The 27893-nt window shown below is 41.3% G+C and overlaps 1 protein-coding gene and 1 long non-coding RNA gene across 26 annotated transcripts in view; one reads left to right on the top strand and one right to left on the bottom strand.

The window, feature by feature from the left end:
* LOC144301221 (uncharacterized) overlaps positions 1-14518 on the bottom strand; it is a 71143-nt gene extending 56625 nt beyond the window's left edge. The window contains exon 1 of the long non-coding RNA XR_013368011.1: positions 14414-14518. This is a non-coding gene — a long non-coding RNA (uncharacterized LOC144301221). The remainder of the gene's footprint in view (positions 1-14413) is intronic.
* Positions 11711-27893, top strand: part of CPEB2 (cytoplasmic polyadenylation element binding protein 2) — a 68276-nt gene continuing 52093 nt past the window's right edge. For 5 of the 25 annotated variants that reach the window (XM_077877465.1, XM_077877456.1, XM_077877439.1 and 2 more), the window contains exons 1-4: positions 11926-13686; positions 16598-16879; positions 17667-17756; positions 26114-26204. In XM_077877465.1, coding sequence (XP_077733591.1) covers positions 11941-13686; positions 16598-16879; positions 17667-17756; positions 26114-26204 — 2209 coding nt within the window. In that variant the 5' untranslated portion in view covers positions 11926-11940. Of the gene's footprint in view, positions 11787-11925; positions 13687-13995; positions 14170-14617; positions 14636-14857; positions 15020-16597; positions 16889-17666; positions 17757-18450; positions 18620-19369; positions 19516-21657; positions 21681-26113; positions 26205-27893 lie in introns of those variants that run through there. The other 20 variants (XM_077877490.1, XM_077877482.1, XM_077877472.1 and 17 more) reach the window with 13 other exon arrangements.

The following is a 27893-nucleotide window of genomic DNA, read 5'->3' as shown; positions in this document are numbered from 1 at the left end:
GCTCCATGCAGAGAGCCTGACGTGGGACTCGATCCAGGGTCTCCAGATTACGCCCTGGGCTGCAGGCGGCGCTAAACCGCTGCACCACCAGGGCTACCCTGAAATGTCTTATACATTTTAAGTCATCTATAAAGTTTATCATAAGTTCAGAGAGTTGCAAAGGATGTAATTTTAGCATATATTTAAATATAGTGACTATATCATTTTAAATATATCTGATGAAATTTGAATATTATAATATTCAATAAAATATTATAATAATTTAATACCCATGACCAGCTATTATAAATATCTCGTTCCTTTTTCTCTTTGAACTCACATTTCCATTATACTTTTTCCCTGGAATTTATACATTATATGAAAGCAAAACTATGGACCTGCATATTTAGTTCAATTTATGGAAATTGTCCATCATATATCTTATTGGCAAACCAATAAGCTAAATTATACTTTCTTTCAGAAAAATTCTGCCTTTATATTTTTAGTTCAAATAAATGTGCTAATAAGCATTGCAATATTATAAAAACATTGAGAAATAAGTTACAAAATGAATCCTGTAAGATTATGAAAAGTAGTTGAGATTAAAATAATATAGATCTAATATAAATAATCTATGTTCATGAACTGTAAAAAGATGAATCAATATGAATCAATATGCTAGTTTTCATTAACTAATTTGTAATAGAGCAATGAATGTACAGTTTATGAAATAATGATGACATCATTCTTCTAATAAGAATGTGTGTCTCTCTCCAGCGAAAAAGCAGAGAATGGTAGAATGGAGCAAACTTGATCCAGCTACATGCCATCTGAGAGAGACACACTAGATTCAAAGATACAAGAAGAGGGAAGTAAAAGGATAGAAAAATACATACCATGCAAACAGTATCCAAAGGAGAGCCAGAGGGGCTCTACCAGTATCTAGGAAAATAGACTTAAAGACAAAATTTATTCCTAGAGACCAAAAAAAAAAAAGAGGCATAATAATAATGAGAGAAAATGCATCAGGAATACAAAACAATTATAAACATAATGCACCTAACAACAGAGTCCCCCAAAACATGAAATAAGATAAATAACTTAAAAGGAGAAATAATGATTCAAAAATGATATCTGGCAACTTCAATAACCCACTTTCAGTAGTGGATAGAACAACTTGACACAAGATCAACAAGGAAATAGAAATAGAAAACTTGAACACAATAACCAACTAAATGTAACACATATCTATAGAACATTCCAGTCAACAACAGCAAGGTAGATCTTTTTTCAAGTACATGTGGAACATCCTCCAGGATAGAGATTATGTTTAGAAGCTATAACACAAATCCAATAAATTCAAAAGCACGCAATCACACAATAGATTGTGCTCTTTGTCCACAATAAAATGAAATTAAAGTCATAATAACAGAAGGAAATTTAAGAATTCATAGATATGTGAAAAGTAAACAAAATTCACCTAAGTAACAAATAGGTTAAAGAAGAAACCACAAGGCAGATTACAAAATAATTTGAGATAAATGAAAACAAAACACAGTATACCACAACTTTTGAGACTCAGCTAAAGCAACAATCAGAGCAATAATGCTCACATTTATAAAAAGAATAAAGATCTCAAATCAATAACCTAAACTTCTGCTGTAAGAAACTAGCAAAAGAAGAATAAACTAAAAGCAAAGCAAGCAGAAAGAAGAAAATAATAAAGATTTAGAGCACAAATTAAATAGAGAACAGAAATAATAATGAACACCAATGAAACCCAAAGTTAGCTCTTTGAAAAAAAAAAAATCAACAAAAGTGACCTTTTAGCTAGGCTGACAAAAAAAGGACTCAAGTTAGCAAAATTGGGAATAAAAGAGAGGATCTGGAAACCAACCTCACAGAAATAAAAAGGACTGTAAGGTAATATTATGAACAATTATATATCAACAAATTAAAAACCTAGATGAAATGGACACATTTCCAGATAAACACAAACAACTGAAACAGAAGTAAGAGGAAATAAAAAATCTGAATAGACCTATAATAAGGAGATTGAATTAGCAATTTTACAACTTCCCACAAAGAAAAGACTGGGCCCAGATGACTTTACTGGTGAATTCTACACATGTAAATAAGAATTAATACCAATCCTTCACATATGTCACAAAAAATTACAAGAAGGAACATTTTCCAACTTATTCTATGAGACTAGAATTACCTGGATACTAAAACCAGACATCACAAGAAAAGAAAATACAGACCAAAATCCCCTGTGAATAAGGGATGCAAATATCCTCAACAAAATACTAGCAATCCATATCTAGCTATATGTGTATATCTATCTATCTATCTATCTATCTATCTATCTATCTATCTATCTACATATATTATACTAAGAGGGTTTTCTCCCAGAAATACAAGATTGGTCTAACATCTGGAAACCAATGTAATACATTATTATATTAATATAATTATATTAATTAATATATATTATATTGTGAATAAACCACAAAAACCAGAATCAACTCAATAGATGAACAAAAATTAGTAATTATTTTTCTATCAATTACATGATGAACTAATCACATTCTGCATATGTTAAGTTAAAATATATTGCTCAAGTTAATATCACCTGTCTCATTTTCTTTTTTTAGATGTAGTTACTAGAAAATTTCACATTACATATGCAGCTTGCATTTGTGGCTCACATTCTATATCTAAGAGACCAAGATAATCTAGATGTATCTTTGAAGACCAGTGCTCTAACAGCACTGGATATCTTTCATGCACAGTAAACTTGTATTACTTACCAGGGAGAAAAGTGAGACTGAGGAGGATTAACTTGCCCAGGTTAACAAACTCCACCCTGTAGGTGTCAGAACTGGTATTGGAATTTGGTTCTGTCCTTAAGCTAGAGTATGCCCTATTTATACCCATTGTCTGTCTTCCTTAGGGATCAAGCCATTACAATCATCTATGTGCATGTTCTGGATAATTGGTTTGTTTTCTATTTTGCCTTTGTTATCTAACCCCTCCTGCCACCCCCCACCTCCCACCACCAGGACTACCACTGAATTTTTCTATCTGGCCTTTGAGTCTACACTTTGCTTTAAGCTGCATGGCACTTAATAGCTAAGAGGTTTTGTTTCTTCGTTTAAACGTCTAATCTGTGTCAAACGTTATAGAAGACTTTCTACTTAAAATATTGCAATCATCTTCACAACCCATACTTCCCAGGTGATGGTTGTTGCTCCCTTCACTTTCACAAAGATGAGAAAACAAGGTCCCCAAAATTTTACTGCTAAAGTTACACAGTAACAGGAGTTGGGACTCTGATTCAAGAGCCCCTTTGTGTCTAGCATTTCTCTTGTCCCTGTCTCCTAATGTGAGAGTAACACGGATCAACTGTGGGCCTAAAAACATTAGTATTTATATACATGATTCATGCTCTTGTGAAAACTTTCTAAAGTTTTTTTTCATACAAATTTGTCTATAACTTTTTTTTCTATTGAAATTTGAGGTCTATTTTTCTTCTTCTTGCTATGTTTTGCAAAGTTAATGCAATGACTTAAGGCTATACATGAATTTTGGATACAAGATGATATAAACTCCTACAGTCCTGCCTGGAGCAAAAAGTGAATAGATAACAGTAAGGATGAAGCAGTAACCTGGACTAATATTAAATATCTCTTTTAAATGTAAAAAGACATTGTCTTTTATACTTAATCAATTGTTGTACAAAGGAGGGAGGTATTCCCTGGTACCAAATACACTTCACGATTTTTATTCATTACCAAACATTCAGTGTTTCTCCCCCCCCCAAAAAAAAATATTTAAAACTTGTAATCTTTCTAAGATTCTAAAAATATTAAGATCAAATTTAATAGATGAAATATTTTTCATCTACATAAAGTTTAAATATTTAATATTTAGTCAAAATGCTTCTCCACTTTTCTCTGCAGAGAATAATTTATCAAGTGAAGGAGTTAGCTTTCCAGAACGAAAGAAAAAAATTAAATGCAATATATCCAATATATACTGCCAGGCTTCATTATTCTAATAGGAGAAAAATTAGTATGCACATTTGAGAAGCATCTCTGAGTTTTTATTTGCTATGTATTTTGAAAATAAAAAGGTTTCATTCTGAGATCACTACTGCCAATTGTTATTCATTTAGTTAGGTGTTACTGGCAAGTTTTCAAAGATTACCGTTTCCAGAGCACCTGGTTTAGTAGGTTAAGTGTCAGCCTTGGGCTAAGGTCATGATCCTGGGGTTCTGAGATTGAGCCCCATATGGGGCTCCCTCCTCAGTGGGGAGCCTGCTTCTCCCTCTCCCTCTGCCCCTCACCCCTGCTCTCTCTCCCTCTCTCTCAAATAAATAAATAAATAATTTTTTTTTTTTTTTTAAAGAAAAAGCATTACCCTTTCCATCAGTTATCCTTTAGTAAAAGTAACAACCATTGTTCCTGGGGCCTGTCCCTGTGGCTCTGTATGGCTCAGACATGTTGTAGATTTCGGGTGATAGCCAATGAAGCAGCAGACTGAACAATAGGGAGATGGGGGCTTTAACCCCAAGCTACGCAAACTACTGGAAGCAAATTACTTTGTTTCTGGGCTTTGGTTTTCCAATTCTAAAATAGGAATATTATTTGCTTTATCTAGTCGCAAAGAATATCGTGACAAGTTAAGGGGATAAAAAGTTAAAATTCCTTGTCTAGCTAGGATTACAACGTATTTCAGTGTGTGATGTCTCCTGCCTTCCTGCTGAATTTGCCTTAGCTCAATATTCCATATCCGTCCTGGGCTCCACCCATGACCAGTCCGGCGAGGCTATGTTAGAGCATGTAGGACTGCCAATTTAGTAGGTCAGTTTCGGCCTATAATCTCACTGTTTACTATTCTGTCTAGACAAATAGGGCTGGGAATGATCACAGCTGATATCAAAAGGCTCTATAATGCTGCAGAATAGCGCATTTGTCTTTGGTTTTGTTCATGGTTGTACCCCAGTACCTAGCATGGTGTCTGACACATAGTTGACACTCAATAAGTAGTTTCTGGGTTCATAAAAGCATCAAGAAGAACTAGGAACAGAAAGGAATATATAAGGTATGGCCACTGACCCCAAAGATTTATAATCCAGTCAAATTGACTAGATCTAAGAATACAAGTCAAGAAGTGATAGAATAGTTAAAATATTACTGCAGAGGTTGACGGCTTCTCTTCTAGGTGGGAGTACTGGAGTTGGATGACAAATGTCCCAGGCTCCACAAACGGTGACATAACCCGTGAAGACCTTTTATTGTGTTTGGACTCTATACATTAATGGCAGGGAAAGGTTCTAGATATTTTTCTTTGTTGATGGATTCATTCTTGGATAGCATAACAACCAGAATAAAGTTTTCAGGTTGGTGTTGCCAAAGAAAACAATGGGAAGGGGAGTGAGATTTTGTTCTTGTTGTTATGGTCCGGTTGTTTTTTATTTTTTAATTTCTTCCTTTAGCAAACATAAGTCATTAATGTTATGGTTCTCTAGAAAATGACATTATCTCCTCAAAAGTGTGCTTTGTAGACAGACATTTTCCTCCTCCCTTTCATTCCTTCTTTCTCTCCTCTCCTTCCTTTCATCTCGCCATCCTACAGCATTCACAGGGCAATTACTAATCCAGAAACATTTATTGAGCACTTGTGTTTCAGGCATAATGGCAGACAAAGAGTTGTGGAGATACATAAAGGAAAGCCCATGACCTAGAGCAACTCAGCATCTCAAAGGAGACTCTGTCTAGCCAAGGAGACAGATAATTATTGTCCCTGTGACAAGTATTCTAATAAAAAAAATATATGACAATGCTGTAAGAGAACATAGAAGAGGGCTTAACTCACTGTCCAGGGAGAACCAAGAAACATTATGGCATTTGAACTGTGTCTTGAATGGTAAGGAAGCATTAGCTGATTCAAAGAGGTAAGAGGCATTCCAGAAAGTAGACACATTATGTGCAAAAGACCAGAGCTATCAAAAGGCATGTCTGATCCAGAGGATTGGGTACTATGGGGAGTGGCAAGTGATAAAGGCAATGAGAAAAGTTACAAATAACTTTTGAAAGGTCCTAGTCCCCAGCAAGTTTGGATGTGATACAGCAGAAGCTAGGAAGGTACTTATTAAGGAGGATGTTTGACAGGATTATAGTTGTTTCTTGACACCATTAAAGAGAAGAGATTCAGAAGAGGAACTGGTGGGGAAGCCAGCTAAGATGCTGTGCTCTAGGGCAGGACAGAGAAAAGATTGAGAGGTAAGGTACAGGTAGAGGAGTGGACCAAGGGGACAACATTTGAGCAGTATTTCTGCTACAGAATTAATAATATGGTGACCAAATGTTTTTGGAGGGTGAGATAGAAGGAAGAAGAGGATGACTCATGTTTCCAGCTCAAGCAACTCATGTAGTGACGCCATCAACCCAGATAGGGAGAAAAAGAGGAGGAGCAGCAGGTTTGGGGGAAGATGGTAAATTAGGGTATGGGCATATTGAATTGGTGTGTCTAAGGGACATCCAGGTCAAGCTGGTTAACAGGCAGTTAGAAATATGAATTTGGCCTCTGGGCTAGAGAGAGATGTGTTAGACATTAGCATATAGATGATATTTGAAACGATGCTAGTGGATAAGGTCACCTAGAAAGAGTATGTAGAAGTAGAGAAGAGGACCAAGAATATAAGCCTAAGGAACTCCAACATGCGAAGGATATGGAAAGCTAAGGAAGGCAATGGAAGGCAGTATGCAGGGAAGTTTGGAAAAGTGGAAAAGAACCAGAAGTATTAAAGAGGGTGATACTCTGGAGTGCTGTGTCAATAAAGCCACGTGAAGTTGGACAAGGTCAGTATGGGCCTCAATTTCTACTCCCTCCCCCCTCCAACCCAAAGCCAGGCCAATGAGCTTCCAAAGACTAACTCTTTCGCATTTACAGGCAAGGCCACAGTAGGACACCAGCAGATGACCACTCAGCATCAAGTTGGCCTCACGGCCATTCTATGTGAACTCCTGTTTCTGTGAGCTGGAGCCTTGACTCCTTTCTTTGTTCAAGTTCCTATGATGAACTCTTGCATTTCAGTCTCCTTCCGCAATATCCCAGTCTCTGAAGCCTGGGATCCTCCTGTAAGCTCATAAAACAGAAGTCTTGCCTCCTGGAGTCCAGGCTTATCTATTCCCTGGTGTTACAATCCTGAGCTGCCCTAACTGTGTGTCCTCACACATGTATCCTATCAATGCCTGGAACTATCTTGCCTTGCTTGTAATTCCTAGCAGCCTGTGGATGGTGTTTGGGTAACTCCTGCCAACAAATAAGCAGCTGTTTAAAAGACCCTTGTATTACTATAGTATACTTATTATTATTTTCTAAAACTGTTATTCATTTGTGGAACAGTGCATGCACATTTAACTGTTAGGTGCCTACTGCATGCCAGGATTGTTCTAGGTGTGGAAGATGCAGCGGTGGACAAAACAATGTAACTTTCCTCGTGGGGTTTGCCGTCTAACAGGAAGGACAGATTAACAATGCAAGTACATAGAGTGCCAGATGAGGAAAAGAAATCAAACCACTTATGAGTAATAGTGAGGCTGGAGGGGAAGGAAGGGGTTGCTATTTGTGATGGTGTTAAGGGGGGGGGAGAAATATCGAGAAAATGAGTTTGAGCAGAGACCTAAAAGAAATGGGACAGAGATACGAGAAACACGAGAGCGAGTCCTGCTGGTATTTAGGTAACAAGTATTCCAGGCAGAGAGAATTGAAAGGGCAAAGACTCTGAGGCTGACTTGGCATGGTGTGGGCAGAAATGGTCAGAGGGGTTCATGGAGATAGGAGGCAATCACGAATAACCATTTGGTTCTCGAAAACGTCTTGACTGTTATTCTAGGAAAATGTAAGTATTTAGTCAGGGAAGTTGACATGATCTGTCTTCCATTTTGAAAGGAACCTTTTGGCTGCCGTGTGAAGAGACCATAGGGAGACAAGATCAGAAGCTGGGAGGCTGGTTAGGAGGTGAGGGCAACAAGCCAGGGATAATCATGTTGGCCTGGCTCAGGCTGCTTGTCGTAGGAGTGGTGAGAAGTGGTTGGGTTCTGGACATAATTTAAAGGTAGGACAAGCAGCATACAAAATAATGTTTTGAATATGCCATAAAGAAAAATAAAGGTCAAGGATGACCTTTTTATTTATTATTAGTATTTTTAGGGTTTTTTTTTTTTTTTTTTTTTTTTTGCCCAAGAAACTATAACAATGAGGTGCCATTTGCCAAGATGGGAGAGTCAATATTGGATATGCTAAATGTGGGGTGGCTATGAGACTGGAATGTCTATAAAGCTGTGTTCTGAGCAGGTGTGGGAAGGATCTGGTGTAGCAGTGGAGGGGATAGTAGTGTGCAGTGTGGGCAGGCCCTCCATGTAGCAGGAAGGAAGAAGGTGTGTAGGAACAGATGCACAGTGACTGGAAAAGGGAACAGTGAGGACCTGTGAAAGCTCTCCTGGAACTGCTTCTATTTTCTCAGTGAAATAGAAAGCCAGGTCAGCTGAGAATGAGGGTAGGAGAGAAGGTGTCAGGAGACATTGAGATAGAGAAGGTGTGAAGTAGTCTTCTAGAACAGTGTGAATAGATTTCAGCTCATGGCCTAATCATGGGACTTAAAATCAACTTAGTGATTTGAGATCAGCTTAGTGATTTGACATAGTACATAGAACTTAAAACTAGAGTTCATTGCACTTATAAAGAGTAAGAATTGCCTAAAACTTTATTTCAAGTGCACGTGTGTATGTGTGTGTCCAAGGTTGTAGCAAAAATATTTTTTAAAACATGGGCTCAGGACAGTGGTAGGAAAGAACAAGAGACTCTCATATAAGGTCAGAGACTGAGTTAACAATCACATGAGTTTAACAATCAACACAGAATGTAGCCTCAGAAGATTTTGGCATTGGAGCTGCTGGAGGACCACAATCCCTCCCCTCTCACCCACCTCCACCATAGGAAATCTTTCTGTTTGAATATTTTCAATAATGGCATTATTGAAATGGCACTATTCATCAGCTTAAAAGATAGAGATTTCAGGATGTAACTTTTCTCTAGATAAAAAAAATGGGGTCCTCACAACAGACTGAGATGTTAAAAAAAAGTGGTGAGCAGAGGGTCTGGCAGTTGGATTTTGGAATTTACTATACCTAATATGAGATTTGACCTTATTACATGATACTAAATGAGATGGCTTTTCTCTGTTTTGGAGATCTCTAAATCTTCCCAAACAAAACCAGTATCAGAACACCATGAAATCTTGTTTTTATTCAAACTTTAGCCCAGAATGGCAGCATTTGGCTTGTAAATATATGCTCTCTTTCCTCCGTATATTACACTAACTGCAATTTTAGTGGATGATTGAGCTAATTTTCATGCCTATATTTTCTTCCTCTTTCAAGATTTGTTGTTGGATGTGCAGATGATTCCAAATATAACTTCACTTAGAAAAAGAAATGCGTTCATTTTTAAGACAGTCTTAAAGTCTTCAGTTGTGAAGTAGTTTTTCCCTGTAATACACTACTGAATAATAGTTAAGAATACGTCGATAGATGCTGTGGAAATGGCCATTTATATTTTTAATTGTAATGGGCTCAAGTTATTGTCTAGACATTGTAATTTAGAATAACAAAAGTGCTTCTCCAGTTCTACGTTTTGCCTGATTGTTAAAAATGGTTTTGAGATTATGTACTCGAACCAATTTTCTATACACCTGACCGATTTCTGAACCATTTGAGTTTTTTTAAGAATACTTTTACCTATATCAAACTTAGTTCATTAGACAGGATATCAGACATAAACATAATACATGGAACATATTTTCCTCCTGCAATGTTGTTCTCTACTATACTTATCCTGATTTATGTAAATCTGAAACAGTGAAGTAACAAAAGTAGAAATGAAATTAAAGAGAATAAGGACTCATGAAAATGTACACTCTGCCTACACCAGTAGGAGTGTACATTTGTAAGCTAGAACACCAATCTCACTCCAGTTGTAAATCAATATCCAGTAGAGTCTTGCAAGAAAAAAAAAATTGTTACTCTGTGCAGTGACGGATATTAACTAAACTTATTGTGATAATTACTTCCCAACATATAGACAAATCATTTTGTTGTTCACCTAAAACCAATACGATGTTATAGGTCAATCGTATCTCAACCCCCCCCCAAAAAAAATGATAACTTAAAAAAAATCAAGTAGTCTGGACATCCTCTCTTGCTTTTAGGATTAGTCTGAATTCTGGGACTTTTTTTTTTTTTTCCAATAGTTTCACTTCTCTTAAGTGCCAAGAAAAAGTTAAAATTGCAAAACAGGATCATTCTGTTTTTATGTAGACCCTCACATATTTTTTTTTCTCTATGTTAAATGCTTCTTTTAAAAAAAGGAAATACACAGGATTAGTTCCTCTTCTATTGCTTTCAACAAGAGCTCCACCATGGAAAGCTCTCTCCCCTTCCATTTTGCAAGCCTCAACAAGTCTGTTGCTGAGTCAGAACCTCCTTTTTTTCCCCTGATGCGAGAAATCTCCCTTGAAAACTCATAAAGCTTAGGAAATGTTTAAAATTGAGTCTCCCTGGGGCGGGAGGGGAGGGGTTAGGGCCAGGGGAGCCAGAACGAAAGTGGCAGGGAGGAGTCCCACACGGGCAGTCCTGAGGCTGGCACACTCCACGGTTTTTATGAAATCCTAAGACTTGGAGCTGGCCCAGGGCTACCACGGGAGCTCGCCTCCGAACCCACTTCATGCGCCTCTGTGTGCAGACAACCACGGGGAGCCGCGCTGGGTCCCCGGGACTTCGCCCCTCGCTGGCCAAGTGAGCGCGTCTGCTGTACCGCCGGGGCTTCATGTTTGCCCGCAGAAAACGCCTTCACGCGGCGGCAGCAAGGTCCACGGCAGCAGGCAGCACGACAAGCCCAAACCAGAAACCAGCCCGAGACGGCGCCTTCCAGGGCGAGGAGGAAGGAGGGCTGCAAGCCGGGACCGCGCTGGGCGGTCTGCAAAGCAGGCGGCGCCCGCCCGCACGCACCACCCAGCCGGCCTCAGGGTCCCCGGGCCGAGCCTCCAGGGCGGGGAGGGCCGGCGTCCCCGCTCCGCTCGCAGCGCGGAGCCGTCCCCGGCCTCAGTTTCCCCCGTGGGGCACCGCAGCCCCGGGAAGCCCGCGTCGCACCGGCCAAGCCTCATGTGACCGAGGGCGGGACCGAGGTGACAGGAAGGGGGCGGGGCCGCGAGGGCGACGGGGCCGGGGCGGGGCGCGTGCGACCAAAGGGCAGCCTCTGCGCGGAACCCGCGCCGGGAGGGGCCGTTGCCCAGGAACCGTCGGCGCCGCCCGCGCACGCTCGCCCTGGTGCGCGCGCGGCGGGGGCTCAGGCCCGAGCCGAGCGCCCGCTCCCGCCACCGCCACCGGCCTCCCGTTTCGCCGGGACGCCGAGGGGAGCCGAGGGGAGCCGAGGAGGCGCGCCGCTCGCTCCCGCGCTCCCCGGCCCTGGCCGGCCTCCGAGGGGCACGAGCGCGCCCCCGCCCGGGCCTGCATACTAATGAGGGGCGGGGCGGGGCGGGGCGGGGCCGCGGGGGCGCGGAGGCCTCGCGCCCGCGCGTGCCGGGACGCACCGCGGGGGGCGGTGCGATTGTGAGGTGGCGCTGACGCACGTTCCGGAGTTCTTAAGCGGCGAGGGCGGCGGCGGCGGCGGCGGTGGCGGCGGTACCCGAGCCGGTGTCGGGAGGCGGCGGTGACTGCCGCGGGGGTGGCGGGGCCGAAGTAGGTGCCCCTGGCTCAGTCACGGTGTCCCTCTCACTGGTTTCCCCTCCTTCCACCACGGCCGCGCCGCCCCAGATCCGGCGGCTTCCTAGGCGGGGCGGCGGACGGGGCGGCGGACGGGGCGCGTCCCCTCCCGCTGCCGCCGGCCTCATAAATGAGGGACTTGGGGCTTGGGGTGCTGCAGGCCGCCCCGCTGCGAGGCGGCAGCCCCGGGCCCCTGGGCGGCGGCGGCGGCGGCGGCGGCGCGTTCCGGCCCTACGCCGCGGCCGCCGCCCCGCAGCCCTCCGCCACGCCCTTCGGCCCGCTCTCGCCGCCGCCGTTGCCTGTCACCGGCATCTCGGAGGCCGCCTCCCCCTTTCCCATCCCTCTCGGCTGCGGCGGCGCGGGCAGCTCGGCCAGCTCGGCCAGCTCGGCCGCCGCCGCCGCCGCTTCCTCTTCCTCCCCGTTCCTGGCGCATCAGCAGACCATGCAGGATGAGCTGCTGCTGGGGCTGACACAGCAGCCGGCGCGGCCGCTCTCGGGGGCGGCGGCCGCGGAGAAACTCCCCAACCACCACCCCGGCGGCGGCACGAACGCGGGTGTGACCCACCTCCTCCCCTCCCAGGACTTCAAACCGAGTCTGCACCACCCCTCCTCCTCCTCCGCCTCCTCCTGCTGCTGCTGCCGCACCTCCTCCCCGCAGGACTTCAGTAAGCGGCAGCAGCAGCAGCTGAGCAGCCAGAAGAGGAAAGAGTTCAGCCCTCCCCACCTTCCCCACCCTCCGGACTCGAAGCCGCCGCCGCCGCCGCCGCCGCTCCACTGCCCCGGCCGGTTCAGCCCGCCGCCGCCGCCGCCGCCGCCGCCGCCCGGCCCGCTCCTCCAGCCGGCGCAGCTCGCCCAGCGCCCGCAGCCACAGCCGCCGCCGCCGCCGCCGCCGTTCAGCGTACCGCACCCGCAGCACCTCCCGCCGCAGGACTTCGCCCCGCGGCAGCGCCCGGCCGACCTGCCCCCGCTCCCGCAGCTCCAGCCCTCACCGCCCGCAGCCCCGCGGCGCCGCCACGGAGGCGCGGGCAGCCCTCGCAAGACCCCGGCCGCGGGCGAGGGCAGCGCCGCCGAGCCCCCCAATGCGGGCTTGGCCCCCTCGACGCCGCCGGTGAACCCCGCGCCGGGCTCCATGGAGTCCCCCAACCACCCTCTGCTCAACAGTCCCAGTAACCTCCTGCCCGGCGGGGCGCTCGGCGCGGGCGCCTTCAGCAGCCTGCAGAGCCCGGACCTTCCGCACCCGGGCGGCGGCGGCGGGGGCGGGGGGCCCCCCGGAGGCGGAGGGGGAGGCGGCTCCGCGTCGCCGCCGCCGCTGCCCGGCTTCGGCACCCCCTGGTCGGTGCAGACCGCGTCGCCGCCGCCGCCGCCCCAGCCCCAGCCGCCGCCGCCGCCGCCGCAGCAGCAGCCGCCGCAGCCCCAGCAGCCGCCGCAGCCCCAGCCGCAGCAGCCCGGCTCCTCGGCCGCCACCCCGGGCGGCGGCGGCGGCGGCGGCGGCGGCGGCGGAGGCTCAGGCTCGCTCAGCGCCATGCCGCCGCCCAGCCCCGATTCAGAGAACGGCTTCTACCCCGGGCTGCCGTCGTCCATGAACCCGGCCTTCTTCCCGAGCTTCTCGCCCGTGTCCCCGCACGGCTGCGCGGGACTCAGCGTGCCGGCGAGCGGCGGCGGCGGCGGCGGCGGCGGCGGCTTCGGCGGCCCCTTCTCGGCGGCCGCAGTGCCCCCGCCGCCCGCCATGAATTTACCTCAGCAGCAGCCCCCGCCGCCCGCGGCGCAGCAGCAGCCGCAGAGCCGCAGGTCGCCCGTCAGCCCGCAGCTCCAGCAGCAGCACCAGGCGGCGGCCGCCGCCTTCCTGCAGCAGAGGAACTCCTACAACCACCACCAGGTACGGCAGGCGGCGGCCGGGCTGCGCCGCGGGGCTGGGGACCGGGGTGGCGAGGGCCGCTCGCCCGAGGGAGAGCGGGACCGAGAGGCGGAGAAGGCTGACGGGACGCGGGGACACCGGCCCCCGGAGGGGCGGGCGGGCGGGCGGGCAGCGGCCGCCGTGGGCTGCGGGGCTGCGGGGCTGCGGGGCTCGGGCCGGGGGCTGGTGCTGGAAGCCGCCCGGGCCGGGCGCCCCCTCGAACGAACGCCCGCCCGGCGCGGCGGTGGGGGCTGGGGCTGGGGCCGCGGCCGGATGGCGCCCGGGCCGAGGGCGGCGGCGGCGGGTGGGGCGGCTCGGCAGTCCCCCGCGGCGGGCGCCCCTGGCTGGCGTAGGAGGCCCGCCGTCCGCGGCCCGCAAGCCCGAGGGACGCGGCGAGGACCGGCGGGCCCGGGCGGCGGCCGAGGGAGGCGAACTCGGGAAGGAGGAACCGGAACGGCGCGGACGGTGCGTGCGGGGCGCCGGGGACTCTTCCCCGTCGTCCAGTGGGGACCGGCGGAGAGGCGCCCTCGGGTCCAGCCTGGCTCACGGCGCCCGGCCGGCGCGGGGTCTGGAGGGGCAGGCGGTGGCCGCCGAGCCGCCCGTCCGCCCGCCCGTCCGCCCGCCCGTCGGCCGCTGCGCCCGCCGAGGGCCGGGCGCCGGGCGCCGGGAGAGCAGCGGCCGAGGCGCCGCGGGCGCCGTCAGGGCGGACCTGTCAGACGGCCGTAGAGCGGCGCCGGCTGGGTCGCGGCCCGGAGGCCCGGCCCTGGGTCTCTGCGCCTCTTCGTGCGTGACGAATATTCTGTGGCGTTTTGAGACCGAACTAAACTTGAGCCCGGGATTCGTGTGCGACCTCGGAGGGAGGAGGACTCCCGGGGTGTTTCGGTGGCCTTAACCTTTTCTTGAACGATGGGGTTTGTCTGTTTTACCTGCGGTAATGCGATTATGAAATCACGCTCGGCAGGGCTTTTTGTTTTTTGTTTTTTTAATTCATCCGAGTCATTTCTGATTCAAGCTCTATTTTGTTATCTTCTCAATACAGTGTTTGAATGACCTCTGGGTTGGTTAATTGACATTGAAAGACTATTTTGTTCTTTTCCGATCCAGTCAGCATTTATTGTAGTGATTAGTATGTTTAAGGTCATTTTCGTGATTGAGGATCGAGAGACCAGCAAAATTGGACCTTAACCAGTGCCTGCTTACTCCTATAACTTTTTCCATTGACCAGTTGAAGTTTTCAAGAGCTCACCTTTTGAAAGATGAATACTGTCTAACCAAAGTAACACTTCCGAGTTTATTTGAATTAACCAGAGTAACAGTTAAGTTTGTTTTTTTTTTTTTTAATTTTGGATTACTGGTGTCTCCCCAAAAAACGAGAATGTGGCCTACGAGGATTGAAATTACGGAATTCTGAAATAATGTTCCACTTTCCCATGGTTTCCACAACCCCTAGAGGGTATCTTTTGTGTGTCAGGGTCTTCAATTTTTTTTTTTTTTTTAACTTGTAGGTTGCCACAGGTAATTATTTTTAGGTACTTTCGTATTCTTAGACCCATGATGTAGAACATTAGAAGACCTAATGTTATGATTCATATTTAACGATAATCTGCTTTTTGTCAGAAGATGGTTCTCACAGTGAAGTTTAGGAGGTCACCCAGCTGTCATGTGGAATTTTAAGATCACTGGAAGAGACCTTGAACACTTTATCAGTAAGGAAAGGAAGGCCCCTCAAGAATGGAGTGATTTGTTCACTGCCCCTGAGCTATGCCTTTGGAACTGTGTGGAGGGGGCAATGTATATTTATGAATTTGTTGGAATTTAAGAATGTTTTAAAATAGGTACTATAGATTCAGTTGTTTTTTTGTTTGTTTTTGTCTTGTAAGAAGGAGGTTTCTGATAAGAATACTTCTTCCAACTTATTAGAACAACTGCATGGTCCATACTTCCTCTGGCTCACTGTTAGTGTAAGCTTATTGACAACACAATTGCTAGCAATTAATACTTTTCAAAAAAAACTATAGTTACTGCCTCTTGGCACATTCTTACCTTTTTTTTTTTTTTGGTTATAGGTTCTAGTTTGGAATATAATTTACTTTTGAAAATGAATGAACTGAATGGAGATTTGTATTATTGAGATCTCTGCTAGAATGAATGATCAAGGCATATAGTTGTTTATCTTTGGTATATCTCAGTGGATCCACCTATGGGTAACAGCAGATAATTGCTTAACTGTTCATGGATAATTAAGTGAAAGAAAAACAAAAACACTTTAAATGAAACTACATTAAAATTGGAATAAAACATCTTAAAAAGTTAAATAAACAAAGAAGGCTTTTTTTCTGTACTGTCACTATACTGAAAGGTGTTTTTAGTTCACGCAAGAGACCACCACCAAAGGTTACCATTATCCACTGTTGCATTAGTGCAGTTTGTTTTGGAACTCGCCTATCATTATTCCTATCTTTATTAATTAAAGACCATGTTTTTAGTTGTAAGCCTAACAGAATATGGTTGTTTTAAGATCACAGTGTAGGTTATTATCTTTGAGGATCTTCAAAGTTAATTTCAATTTTAAAGTGTTTATTTTTTTCTGGTTATTATATAATTTTGAAGGGAAAGAAAAGTAACTGCGTGGTTTTATTTTAATAATTGTTATGAAATATCTGCTTGAGTCATTATCATTTAAAATGGACAAGAGGATGAAAACCCATCTAGCATTAAATGAATGTTTTCATATAGCAAGATCTCAAACCTATTACTATTCGTAACCTGTTAAGATATATTCTGTTGCCTTTAGAGATTTTTTTAAGATTATATTTTTAGCTCAGGTGTAAATTTGAGTTTGAATTATAAACTCTTTAAATGCCTGTAATTTAAACAGATGTGTTTTTCTCAGCCTCTTCTGAAACAATCTCCTTGGAGCAACCATCAGAGCAGTGGCTGGGGCACTGGAAGTATGTCGTGGGGAGCAGTGCATGGCAGAGATCATCGTAGAACTGGAAACATGGGAATTCCAGGAACTATGAATCAGATATCTCCATTGAAGAAACCGTTTTCTGGTAATGTCATAGCACCACCGAAATTTACTCGCTCAACTCCATCACTGACTCCAAAATCTTGGATCGAAGATAATGTGTTCAGAACAGACAACAATAGTAATACACTCTTACCCTTACAGGTAAGAATGGTATGTAAATGGTCTTATTTTTAATGTTTATCTTTCAAAATAGGAAATTGGGTGGTGGTAGTAATACTAGTATGGTAAAATTAACAGATTAAAACATAATAAGAAAGCTCTAATTTTTAAGCCTATAATTTAATTGCCAAAGGATAAAATACATATGTATATAGAAAATTGAGACTTAAAAATTCTTGAGACACACAGTAGGAAAGAAGCTTCATAAGATATAGAAAAACCTGCTGTATTTCTTAAATGCATGAAGCTTTTTAATTGGCAGCTCAAGAATGCCTGAATTTGTTCATCTTTAGTAGGCCACCAAAATAAATTTCTTCTCCGATATAGGTAAACTAAAATGTTAAGTAATTGTGCATAGATTTGCCTTTGATCAGCTGTATATATATATATATATATTAGGATATAGTTAGTACAGCTGTAATTATGGCAAAATAATGTTAGGGCTTTTTGCATCAAATTAAAATTTGTCCTCACTGGTCCAATGACTATTTTTTCCTAAGTGTGGCCTAATAGTTATGATGATTAGATATTTTTCAGACCTTTTAATGCTTTACTGTTATTATAGGGTAATAAAGATCTTTATAGCCATTTAAAATGAAAACTTTTCCCCCCTAAGGCCTTTAAGAGGACGAAAGATACAAGTTAGAAGGAACTTTGATTGTTTTTGTTTTTTTTTTTCTTTTCTTTCTTTTTTTTTTTTTTTTTTTTTGTGGGTGGGTGTGGGGAAGAGAACTGCTTATTTCTGATGAAAACTTCTATGCTATTGAAGGTGAGATCTAGTTTGCAGTTACCAGCTTGGGGCTCAGATTCACTCCAAGATAGTTGGTGCACTGCAGCCGGAACATCCAGAATAGACCAGGTAGGCTGCACAGTGTATACTTTTCAGGATTTTGACTAGGAGTTTAGTGTTTGTATTATGAGTAAGATTTATTATTTACTTTCCAATTAATACTTTTTTAAAGCATATGTCAAAGAACATTAAAGCAATTTATTTTTAAAATGTCACTTATTTAATATGAAATGCTTCATTTTCAAATTTATAAGTAATTCTTAATTATATTTCCAAAACAATTTGTTTTTGGAAAAAGGAATTATATACCCAAGAGCACCTGACTTTAGACATCAGTCAAACTGAACAGATTTTATCTTTCTGAATTACTTTCAGTTGGGGACAAAACCATGTGTTTACTTAACATTCAATTTTACAAAATTTTCATCAGTGTTCTACAGAATTTTTTAGTGAATTTTTGTCATGAACAAAAAAATCTACATTTACAAATCTACATTTGTCTTGAGACGTATTTCTAAAGAAGCCCTAGCTGCAATTTTTTTACCTTTTAAAAAAAAATTCATATATAGTATTTCTTTATTCTAAAATTTGTCACTGTTCTTATATACTATCTTCTTCCAAATAATGTTTCCTGTAGAAAAACCCTAAATCGAAAAGCTAGAAATCAGTCTTAAATTACCTTCAAGCCCTTTGTGGTTACAAAATGCTATCTCTTTTCCTGCAGACTAAATTTGAATTCATACTGGGTACCCGGTGATGAGCATTATTACAGGACAAGTAGAAAACTCAGTCCTTCATGAGGATTCTTTACTACAGAGCCGCAGCTTGAATGAGCATAGACTTGACATTGTGGGAGCCCACTGAATGGAGCTATGTTATCCTTAGCCAAGGCTCTTCCTTAGTTAATTTATCAACATGAGATGATTTTACAAGTAAGGACTGTATAATAGATTAATAATGTTTGCAAATAGCTTTTGAATCTGCAGCGTTAGCAGTAACTTCAATAATCTATCATTAGCATTTATTTTAGACAAGTCCTACCTATTTACCAAAATAGTCCTACCACTTAGAAATAAAATAGTTACCTCACGTAATGTGTAATTTATTGTTTTGTTAATAATTTAAGTTAGCTGTCCATCTATTTCTATTCACTTCACTCTGGCTCGGTTAGTCCATATTAGTGACATTTTTATGGTAGCACTTCCATGTTGTTCAAATTGAATATATAAATGCCTAGGAGATGGTAGAAGAGGAAAATTACAATCATTTTGAAGGTGGCAAGGGACATGTTTTTAGAGAGGAAAGGACAATTATTTGAAGAGCCTATGTAAGAAGAAGCAGAGGATATGTATAAGGGATATTAACTATGGAGAAGAAAGAAGACAGATGAGCTGGCATAAAGGGACCATGGGGGTGGGGCATATGAGGTTATTGAAATTATTTCAGTTTGTCTAGTGCTAGAGAGTAGATAGAGGTGATAATGAAAGGGAAGTTTGTAAGCGGGGCTCTACAGGAGGGCCTTTAGGTTGCTGGAAGATGAGGGCCTCAGCACTCCTGCTTAGATTTCAGTCAAATCCACTCTGTTCTTACCTGTTTTATAACCTAGGATTTTAGGTAAATTGATTTTATGTAAAAGGATTTAGGTGCTTAAAGATAACTTTTTTTTTTGGTAAACTGCTGAGATATTGGCATTCCCTGTGGATCCTTGAGCCAGAGGTGTGATGTGATGAAGTTGGAGTGGTGAAGAAAAAGAGTGTGAAGTGAACTAAAAGAAGGGAACCTGAACCATCTTCCATCTTCCTCTTTCTCAGTCCTTGTAACATCAGAGGTGACAGTCTATGGGCTTTCATATTTTTGGATCATAGTTTTCTTATCTATAAAAGGAGAACCTTGAACTAGATCATGAAAAGCCTTTTTAGCCAGCTCTTACGTTTTCTCTGATCTATTTTGGCCATTTCTCTTCCTCCCTGTGCACCATCTGCCCCCCCCACCCCCCCCCCCCCCCCCCGCGCCGCCACACACACACACTCTCATTATTTTTAGAATACAAGTGTCTTGGTTTATTGGGGAGAAGGGGAATTGGATTGAGGCAGTCAAGGTGTAGTGTATGACCTCCCAACTGGTCTTAAAAAGCAATGTGTTTCTCTCTTTTGAGGCCCCTAAGGGTACATATTATACATAATTTGTTCTGTGTTTCTATCTTTCCATAAAAGGTTGAGGTATTTGAAGTTGAGGTTCTTAAAAATACAGCAACAACTACAAACTTCAATTGGTATCTTACACCATTGGGTAGTTCCTTACTGTTTAGCAAAATTAAAATTATTGAAAAATTTTGCACTTAAATATCTGGGGCAGTATTTTCATTCTGATTTTTTTTCATCACATCCAGCATTTTGATACTAATTAATCTCAGTTAACAAATACATTATTTTAAAACATTTAACTTTTTATTTCTTTTAGTTTCAAATTGATTAGGCATCTAAAATATACTAAATTCTAGAGCTGGAGTCTTAATTCTTATACCCAGATACTTGATGCCTTATGTATACCAAAAACTAGACATGAGTTTCACATTCAACAAATAGGATAGAAATAGTTTTGTAGATTGGTTTTATTCAGTTGCATATAAAGTTTTTAAGGTTGCTGGGCATTTCCTTTAAGTATTTTCTTATGGAAAAGCTTCAAATTTAAAACTTTTTAAAAACAAAGGTAAAGTTTTATATACATTTCTGACTTTAAAATGAATATTAGATATATGTGTTAATTTCCTTAAGGCTAAGAATATTTTTCTTTAAAATGCTGTTAGCTAGTTAACCCTTGCAAGAAGTCATACTCAGATATGTATGAATTCTAATTACCTCAGAATTAAATTTTCAATTAGGTACTGAGATTACAGTATATTTATTAATACTTGAATATTTTAAATCAGAAAGTAAACATACTAGTAGCTGAGATTATTACTTACAGGTTTATGTATAGAACATCAGTTCTCTGTAAGCAAAGTAACGTAATGCCTTTAAAAGTGTAATGTAGCTGTAAAGCCTTATGGATGTTGGCCTGTCCTCTAAGGGATTGGAATTATCAATATATTCAGTTCTAGATTTTTGTTCCTGTGGAAGTTCTTGAGCATGTCACCTAAACTACCTTGAATTAATTGAAGCTATTTTCTACCAGTCTTTAATATCCAGACTGTTATGTGACAACACAATAGATGATAATATGTGGGTCTCTCATAAAAATATATTTGGTGTCTTTATTCATTTTACACAAGAAACAGTGGCAGACCAAGTCTAATTTTTCATTTAATAAAGCACTCCTTAAACTGTGATTCTTAAGTAAGATGAACCTTGTAGTCAACAAACCGTTAGCACGTACAGAAAATGAGAAAGACTAGGTTCTCTTGTACTTTGGTAACCCATGCTTTCTTTTTAAGTTTTTTTATCCTGCATTCAGTTCTTTAACTGCACTTGATGCATTCTTATACTACACATTTTCTACTTGCTTTTCCATTTAATCCTTGTGGATACTAGTATAGTTTTAGTCAGTTGGGGCCTATAAAAAAAAATAAATAAAATTTTTTTTCAAAGCCACTGTCATAGCACTTTGTCAAGGTTCAGATTAGTAAAAGAAGTTGAAAAAATGTATGTTCTTTGATGTATGTGGTAGTGTATTAATTACCTTTGGGATATATTACCTTTGGTATATTCTTTGCCTTTGAGAAGGTGAAAGTGCAGTCAGATGAAGAAGGAGTATCTGTGTGGAACAGCTAGAGACCGATACGAGAGAGTAGGAGGCTGAGCACAACATGTGCAGTAAGACAGTAGTATCATGTCCTCTGCTAACTCAGTGCAGTGGCAGGGGGGCATCAGGAATGTAGAATCATATTCACTTAGAATTGAGGATGATACTAATTTAAGTTTATTTTATTTTAAGTGAAAATTGGAATCGAAACACAAAAATACAACAAAAGCTGATCTTCCTACTTAGAAGAATGTATGTTAAAGCATCTGGTATATCTTTAAATTTGACAATACAGGATTTTCCTATAATCCATCTCCCTTTTCTTTGGATGAATACTTCATTTTCAAGAGGAAAATGTTCTACCTGACCACTTCTTTTGAAATGAGACAGGGTTTTGAATATATCAAAGTAAAAACATAGCATCCTATTGAAGTGTCCCTTTTAATTAAGTTCAAGTTCTTTTTGTTGTAATAATTTTAATATTCTTGGTCTGTTTTTCAGCATTTCTTAGGCTATCCTATTTAAGATTAGGATTACTTTGTGCTTTCTGTATTTTTCAGTCTTTCTGGGACTATGTTGTTTCTATAAGTCTTTAAGGCAAATGTCTAAGTTTAAGAAAATAATAAAACATTAGAATGGAATATACTGATTGTAGCTTTGCCGACAATATTTTCCTCAGTTTTGCCTGTTCATTGCTGTGGGAATCTGTGATCTCAGTTTCTGAAAACCCATTTAAGTTGACTCTTGCCAGGTAATTTTCATATTTAAAGTAGGTTAGGGTAAACTTTTCCTCATAGAGATTTTTTTATTTTTTTAAGATTTTTATTTATTCATGAGAGACACAAGAGAGAGGCAGAGACATAGGGAGAAACAGGCTCTCCAGAGGGAGCCTGATGTGGGACTCCATTCCAGAACCCCGGAATCACTACCTGAGCCAAAAGCGGATGTCCAACCATTGAGCGACCCAGGTGCCCCTCCTCATAGAGATTCTTATTTTTGTGAAACATCTTGACTTATCAAATTAGTCATGTAGTGATGAATGTAAGTTACATTACTATGGTTTTCTATATGTACTATGCTACTTGGTTTTGATGTGTTTGCTTACCTTAAAATAGTTCCAGGATTTCCATTTAGTTTTTAAACCAGTGGTAGTTTGTATGAACACAGATTTTTCTAATAGCTTTATTTCAGAAAAAATGCATGAGTATTTGTTTCATAATCAGATATGTTTCTATCTGTTTCTGTTTCTATGTTTTGTTGGGTTTTTTTTTTAAGAAGTTATATTCTAACCTCCATACTTTATTTAATGGGATTATCTGTATTTTCTTAACATGAGCCTATAGGTTTCATTAAATCCAGAAAGTGATTTTGACATATCATGTGATCTTTGCCTGCTCAAGGCTATTTTGTGTTTGGTGTTTTAAAAATCATGTGGGATGCAGCTGATGCTTACCCAAGTATAAGTTAGTTAATAGTTTTATAATAATTTTGTTATTTTCTTTACTAAAGGAGGAGTTTATTTTATGATGAGAGACTTGAAAGGAAAATAAGGGGCCTTATTAGTGATCATTGCACTATTTCAGTAAGAAAGCTAAAACTATCAGCTTTTTTGAATAAACACTGTCAGTTGATTACCTAGTGGCCACTGATAATTATTGAATAACTTGCTTATGTATTTCCCTTCTTACCTTAAATATTGCCCATGGCCCATTGACAGTGTCTATGGAATTACTTCATTAATTTTACTTTAAATTTTGCTCTAAAGCAGGATCATAAACCTTGAATGGAGAGAAATATTTGGGTGGCAGTAATAGTCATCATTAATTAAGTTCATAGGTCCACTGTGATGGGTCATAGTCTGATTCTGTTCAAAAACCATTAGATAACTTAGGATTACTCATAGAGATTAAGATATCCCTAAACCATAACACATTTTCTTTGCAAGAATTTAAGGTAAATAGAATATAAAGTATTTATAATATATCTTAGAATCTATATGGTAGCTTATCTTCTGAGGGTTTTTTTTTTTTTACTTAGTTTCCATTTTTAAGTTCTATTTTTAAATATGTTTTTAATACATCTTAGTTTTGTCAGTTAACATCTGAATACTATTCCATAGAGGATTGTAAGACTGAACAGTCTTTACCCTCACAGAGCTCAACTTCAATTCACAGAGTTTTTGTAGTAGGGATAAAGTACTTTTCATTCAACAAACATTTGAGAGATAGCTATATTCCATAATTAGAAGGTCCCTACCCCTAATGAACTTAGTCTAATGAGTAAGGCAGGAAAATCAACAAATTGGTTATGAACAAAGTATAGTGGAAGCACAGAAGATGGAAATATTTGGATAGATTACTAAAATTGTATGTCATTTTTGCCCAAGGGCCATGCTTTTCTCTATTCCAGTTTTATTTCATTTATTATATAGTTCTTTGAGTCTTTTACCTCTATTATTTTTTTTTTTAATTTTACTTATTCATGAGAGACAGAGAGGCAGAGACATAGGCAGAGGGAGAAGCACGCTCCATGCAGGGAGCCCGATGTGGTACTCGATCCCTGGACTCCAGGATCATGCTCTGAGCTGAAGGCAGACGCTTAACCACTGAACCACCCAGGCATCCCTATTTCTCCTATTTTTAAAGTGGACTTTAGGCACTGTGTAGTCTGAATTTTCTTTTCTAGAAGATAGAACAGAACCTAAAGATGTTTGGTTAACAAGATTTTTTTTTTAAAGATTTTATGTATTTATCAATGAGAGACAGAGAGAGGCAGAGGCAGAGGGAGAAGCAGACTCCATGCAGGGAGCCAGATGCGGGACTTGATCCTGGAACTCCAGGATCACGCCCTGGGCCAAAGGCAGGCGCTAAACTACTGAGCCACCCAGGGATCCCTAACTTACTCAAGATTAAGCAGCTCGGCACTTAAGTATGGTCTCTGGACTAGCAGTCTAAGTATCACCTGGGAGCTTACTATAAACGCATATTCTCAGGGGCCACCCTAAGCCTGTTGAAAATTGACTCTGAGCAGTGCCAGCATTCTGGGTCCCAGTAATCTGTGCATTTGACAGTCCTTCCAGTGACTTTGAAGCATGCCCAAGTGTGAGAACTACTATTCTAGTTCAGTGATTGTGCCTCTCCTACCAAAGTCATTGTTAATGAAGTCAAATAAAGTAAAGATAAGGAGTACCAGTATAGCTGTCTGGTGATAAAGCTGGAGTGAGAACAGCTGGTCCAGCATCCTACCAGTTAATATTACTTTGCACACTTCTACATTCCTCAACAGCAATTTGTTTAGTCTACAATACTGATTCTGGCCCCCTCGCTTTAAAAGCTCACAACCCTAATTTAAACATCAAGTGGAGTAAATAAATCAGCATATTTCCAGGAAAGCTTCTTACTTTTTTCTTTAGCTTTCTAAAAGACTGGCTCTGAATCATCTCTGGATTGTGGACTCCTTTGAAAAACTGATGAAATCCTTTTCTTCAGGAAAGAATTATGTGTACACAGATGTATAGAATATTGTATATAATCTCAGAGATTTCATGCTCCTTGAAGTTCACGGACTCAGGTTAAAAAGTCCCTAATTCTGATTTCTGTAGAGACTTCTTTGCCCTACTTTTCTGATTCTTCCATTTTCTTTTTCTTTATTAATCATTTTTTGAAAGTTAGAAACAGCCTTCCCTGCCTCTCCTTCATGTACATACACTTGTACAAAAACCTATGCACATTTAAATGGGTGGGGGTCATCACTGACATTTTGGTGATTTAGGGGGCATGGGCCAAGAGCTTGCTGTGGTAGTTCCCCATGTCTATTTGTTCAAGTATGGTGAGGGTGTGTTGGGCAGAATAATGGTATAAATTCATAGACATTAATCAAATTCCTTCTAGTAAGCAAGTTGACAGATTTAACACTTAGCAAACAAGACTTCCAGCTATAAAAAAAGGCTTTGTTCTGGGACTTGATGAGGTAGGAAACTTGTTGAGATGAGAATACTTTCTATTCTGATCTTTCCTCCACCCCTGCCGCCTTTGCAGGGTGTGGAGGGAAAGAGAATTTAGAAATGAGGAGACCAGTATGTGAGAACTTCAGAGAGCAAGATCTGAATATAAATATTCTAGGTGTTAGTCTTGGTTCTGATGTTAGTAGTTCATGCTTTTGAGATTTACTATATGTTTGTGTTTAATATTGCAAATTCTGATTAAGTCAAATAATGTACACTGTTTGATAGATATTTAAAGTATGGTGCCATTATGGGATTAATTCCTTTCCCCCCAAATATTTATTTTTCAAGTGCCAGTATCTTCCTAGATACATGAGAAAAGTTTAGAAGTTAAATTTAACAACTAAAAATGCTTTCTATGTGTATAACATTTCAGAAATCTTTATAAGTTGAGAATGGTAACAATAGAAATAATTTTACTATATTAATGCTGCCAGTGAAGTAAGATTACTTTCAATATGATTTTAGAGATGAATATATTAAATGTCTTCTCCAGTACAAGAGATACTGTAGCTCATGAGATCCTTAGTTACTGGTAAATCTTAGGATGCAGCCAGTTAGTAATACTATATTAATCAGATGTCATATTTTATGTAAAAAGGTTTAGAATGGTATATTTATCATCGATTTTTTAAAAAGTTGCATACATCACATTGAGTCTTTTTTTTTTTTTCTCTTCTAGGATCGAAGTAGAATGTATGACAGTTTGAATATGCACTCTTTGGAAAATTCCCTTATTGATATTATGAGAGCAGAGCATGATCCTCTTAAGGGTAGGTGACTTTTTATTTCTTAAATCATGCACCAAATTGTGTTTACCTCACCATTTTTTATATGAAAATTAGCACTAAGTAGCACCTGTGTCATCTATAAAATTCTATCATGTTTGTTGATAAAAAAATCTTTATAAAGTGTTCTTTTTCTTTTGTAGCTTATTTAGATTTATGCTGATTTATGCAGAGAGAAATGTAAACCCATGTCTCCTGTTATCTAAGAAAAAGCCACTGTTTAGAGATATTTTGCAGTTTGCCAAAGGATCTAAGTATATAGTATAGTCACTTTTCTAGAATGCAATCAGATACAGAATTTAAAAAAAAAAAATCCTTAGAATACATGAATTTACAATTTGCCATGATTCCAACTTATAATTGCCCCAAGTTGACTTCCTTTCGTCACTTTTTGTCATAGGGTTTTGAAAGGGGATCTTTTATAGTAGCGTCTCTGAGGTTTTATAAGAGTTGGGGCAAATTAGGAAAAAGAATCAGCCCCACCCATCTTACAGTATTAGTTTTATTTGTTAACTGATCTGAAGGTATTTCATTAAGATACTTGTTTTCATTTGTCTGTACATTACATGTTACTAATTATTTTACATTTCTTTGTACAATATATCTCATTGCCTTTTGTATTCATGGTGAAAATCTACCAAACAGCACTTGAGTGATGAGACCTATGCTATCTATTGTTGCGTAATAAATTATCCCAAAATTTAGCAACTTAAAACAACCTTACACAGTTCTGTGGGTCAGGAATTCAGGAGCAGCTTAACTGGTTAGTTCTGGCTCAGCATCTCTCTCTCGCTCATTGACTCAAAACTATGGACTACTTGGAAATCTTTCCATATTTTTAATTCTATAAAGATAAGTAAGAATTCCCTTGCAGGATTTAGCCAAAAACTCTAGAACTTCAGTGTTGGCTGCAAGGTGGTGCCTTGAGGCTGAGTTGGCAATACTGATCAGATATCTAAACATTTTGTTCTGTTTCTGGATTTTGTTTATAAAGGAGTTTCTTGTCTTTCTAATTCCTTTATTTTTAAGGAGCTTGTAAAGCTCAAGAGATTAGTGATTGTTAACAGTGTGTGGCAATGGTAATTCTCACAAACTAATAAAGACTATTAAACTTTGGGATTTTTTAGAGGGGGAGGGTGCTTCTAAACAAAACCTAATCTAATTTTTTGAGTATCTGTATCTTGGGGTCTTGTTCTCTTTCATTGTTACTCTGACAGTTCTAGCGGCATGTGTCTTGGATCTGCTGTTTAATAATAGAATCCAGCAGTTTATGATTATGAAGAAGTTTCGTCTGTTTCTTTGGCTTATCTAGAAAGAAAACTTAAAAATTCCAATGCACGATAAAGTCATCATTAACTATTATCAGTAAATAATGAAATGTTTTCCATTGTTGTGTTTCTCCTAGTCCTTAAAAAGATCTTTTTAAAGATGCTAAGAAAAACCATTCTCTGCTGGAAAATTATCTTGGGTTTTCTTTTTTCTAAAGTCTATGTTATAGTACAACTGGAGAGAAACCTAGAAAGGAGACTTTGAAAAGAAAATGGAAACAGCCTAAGGCTCAGAGGAATTTAATAATTAAAAAAAAATCTCAGATGAACTCCAAACTCTTTTGTTAGAAAAATTGTCTTTGGCCATGGGAAGAGGGGATATGTGCTCAGCACCACCTTTTGGAAT

This window comes from Canis aureus, chromosome 2 (genome assembly GCF_053574225.1).
Source record: "Canis aureus isolate CA01 chromosome 2, VMU_Caureus_v.1.0, whole genome shotgun sequence".
Taxonomy (NCBI): Eukaryota; Metazoa; Chordata; class Mammalia; order Carnivora; family Canidae; genus Canis; species Canis aureus.
Note: the sequence above shows the minus strand (reverse complement) of the source record. Positions and strands in the feature narration are given on the sequence as shown.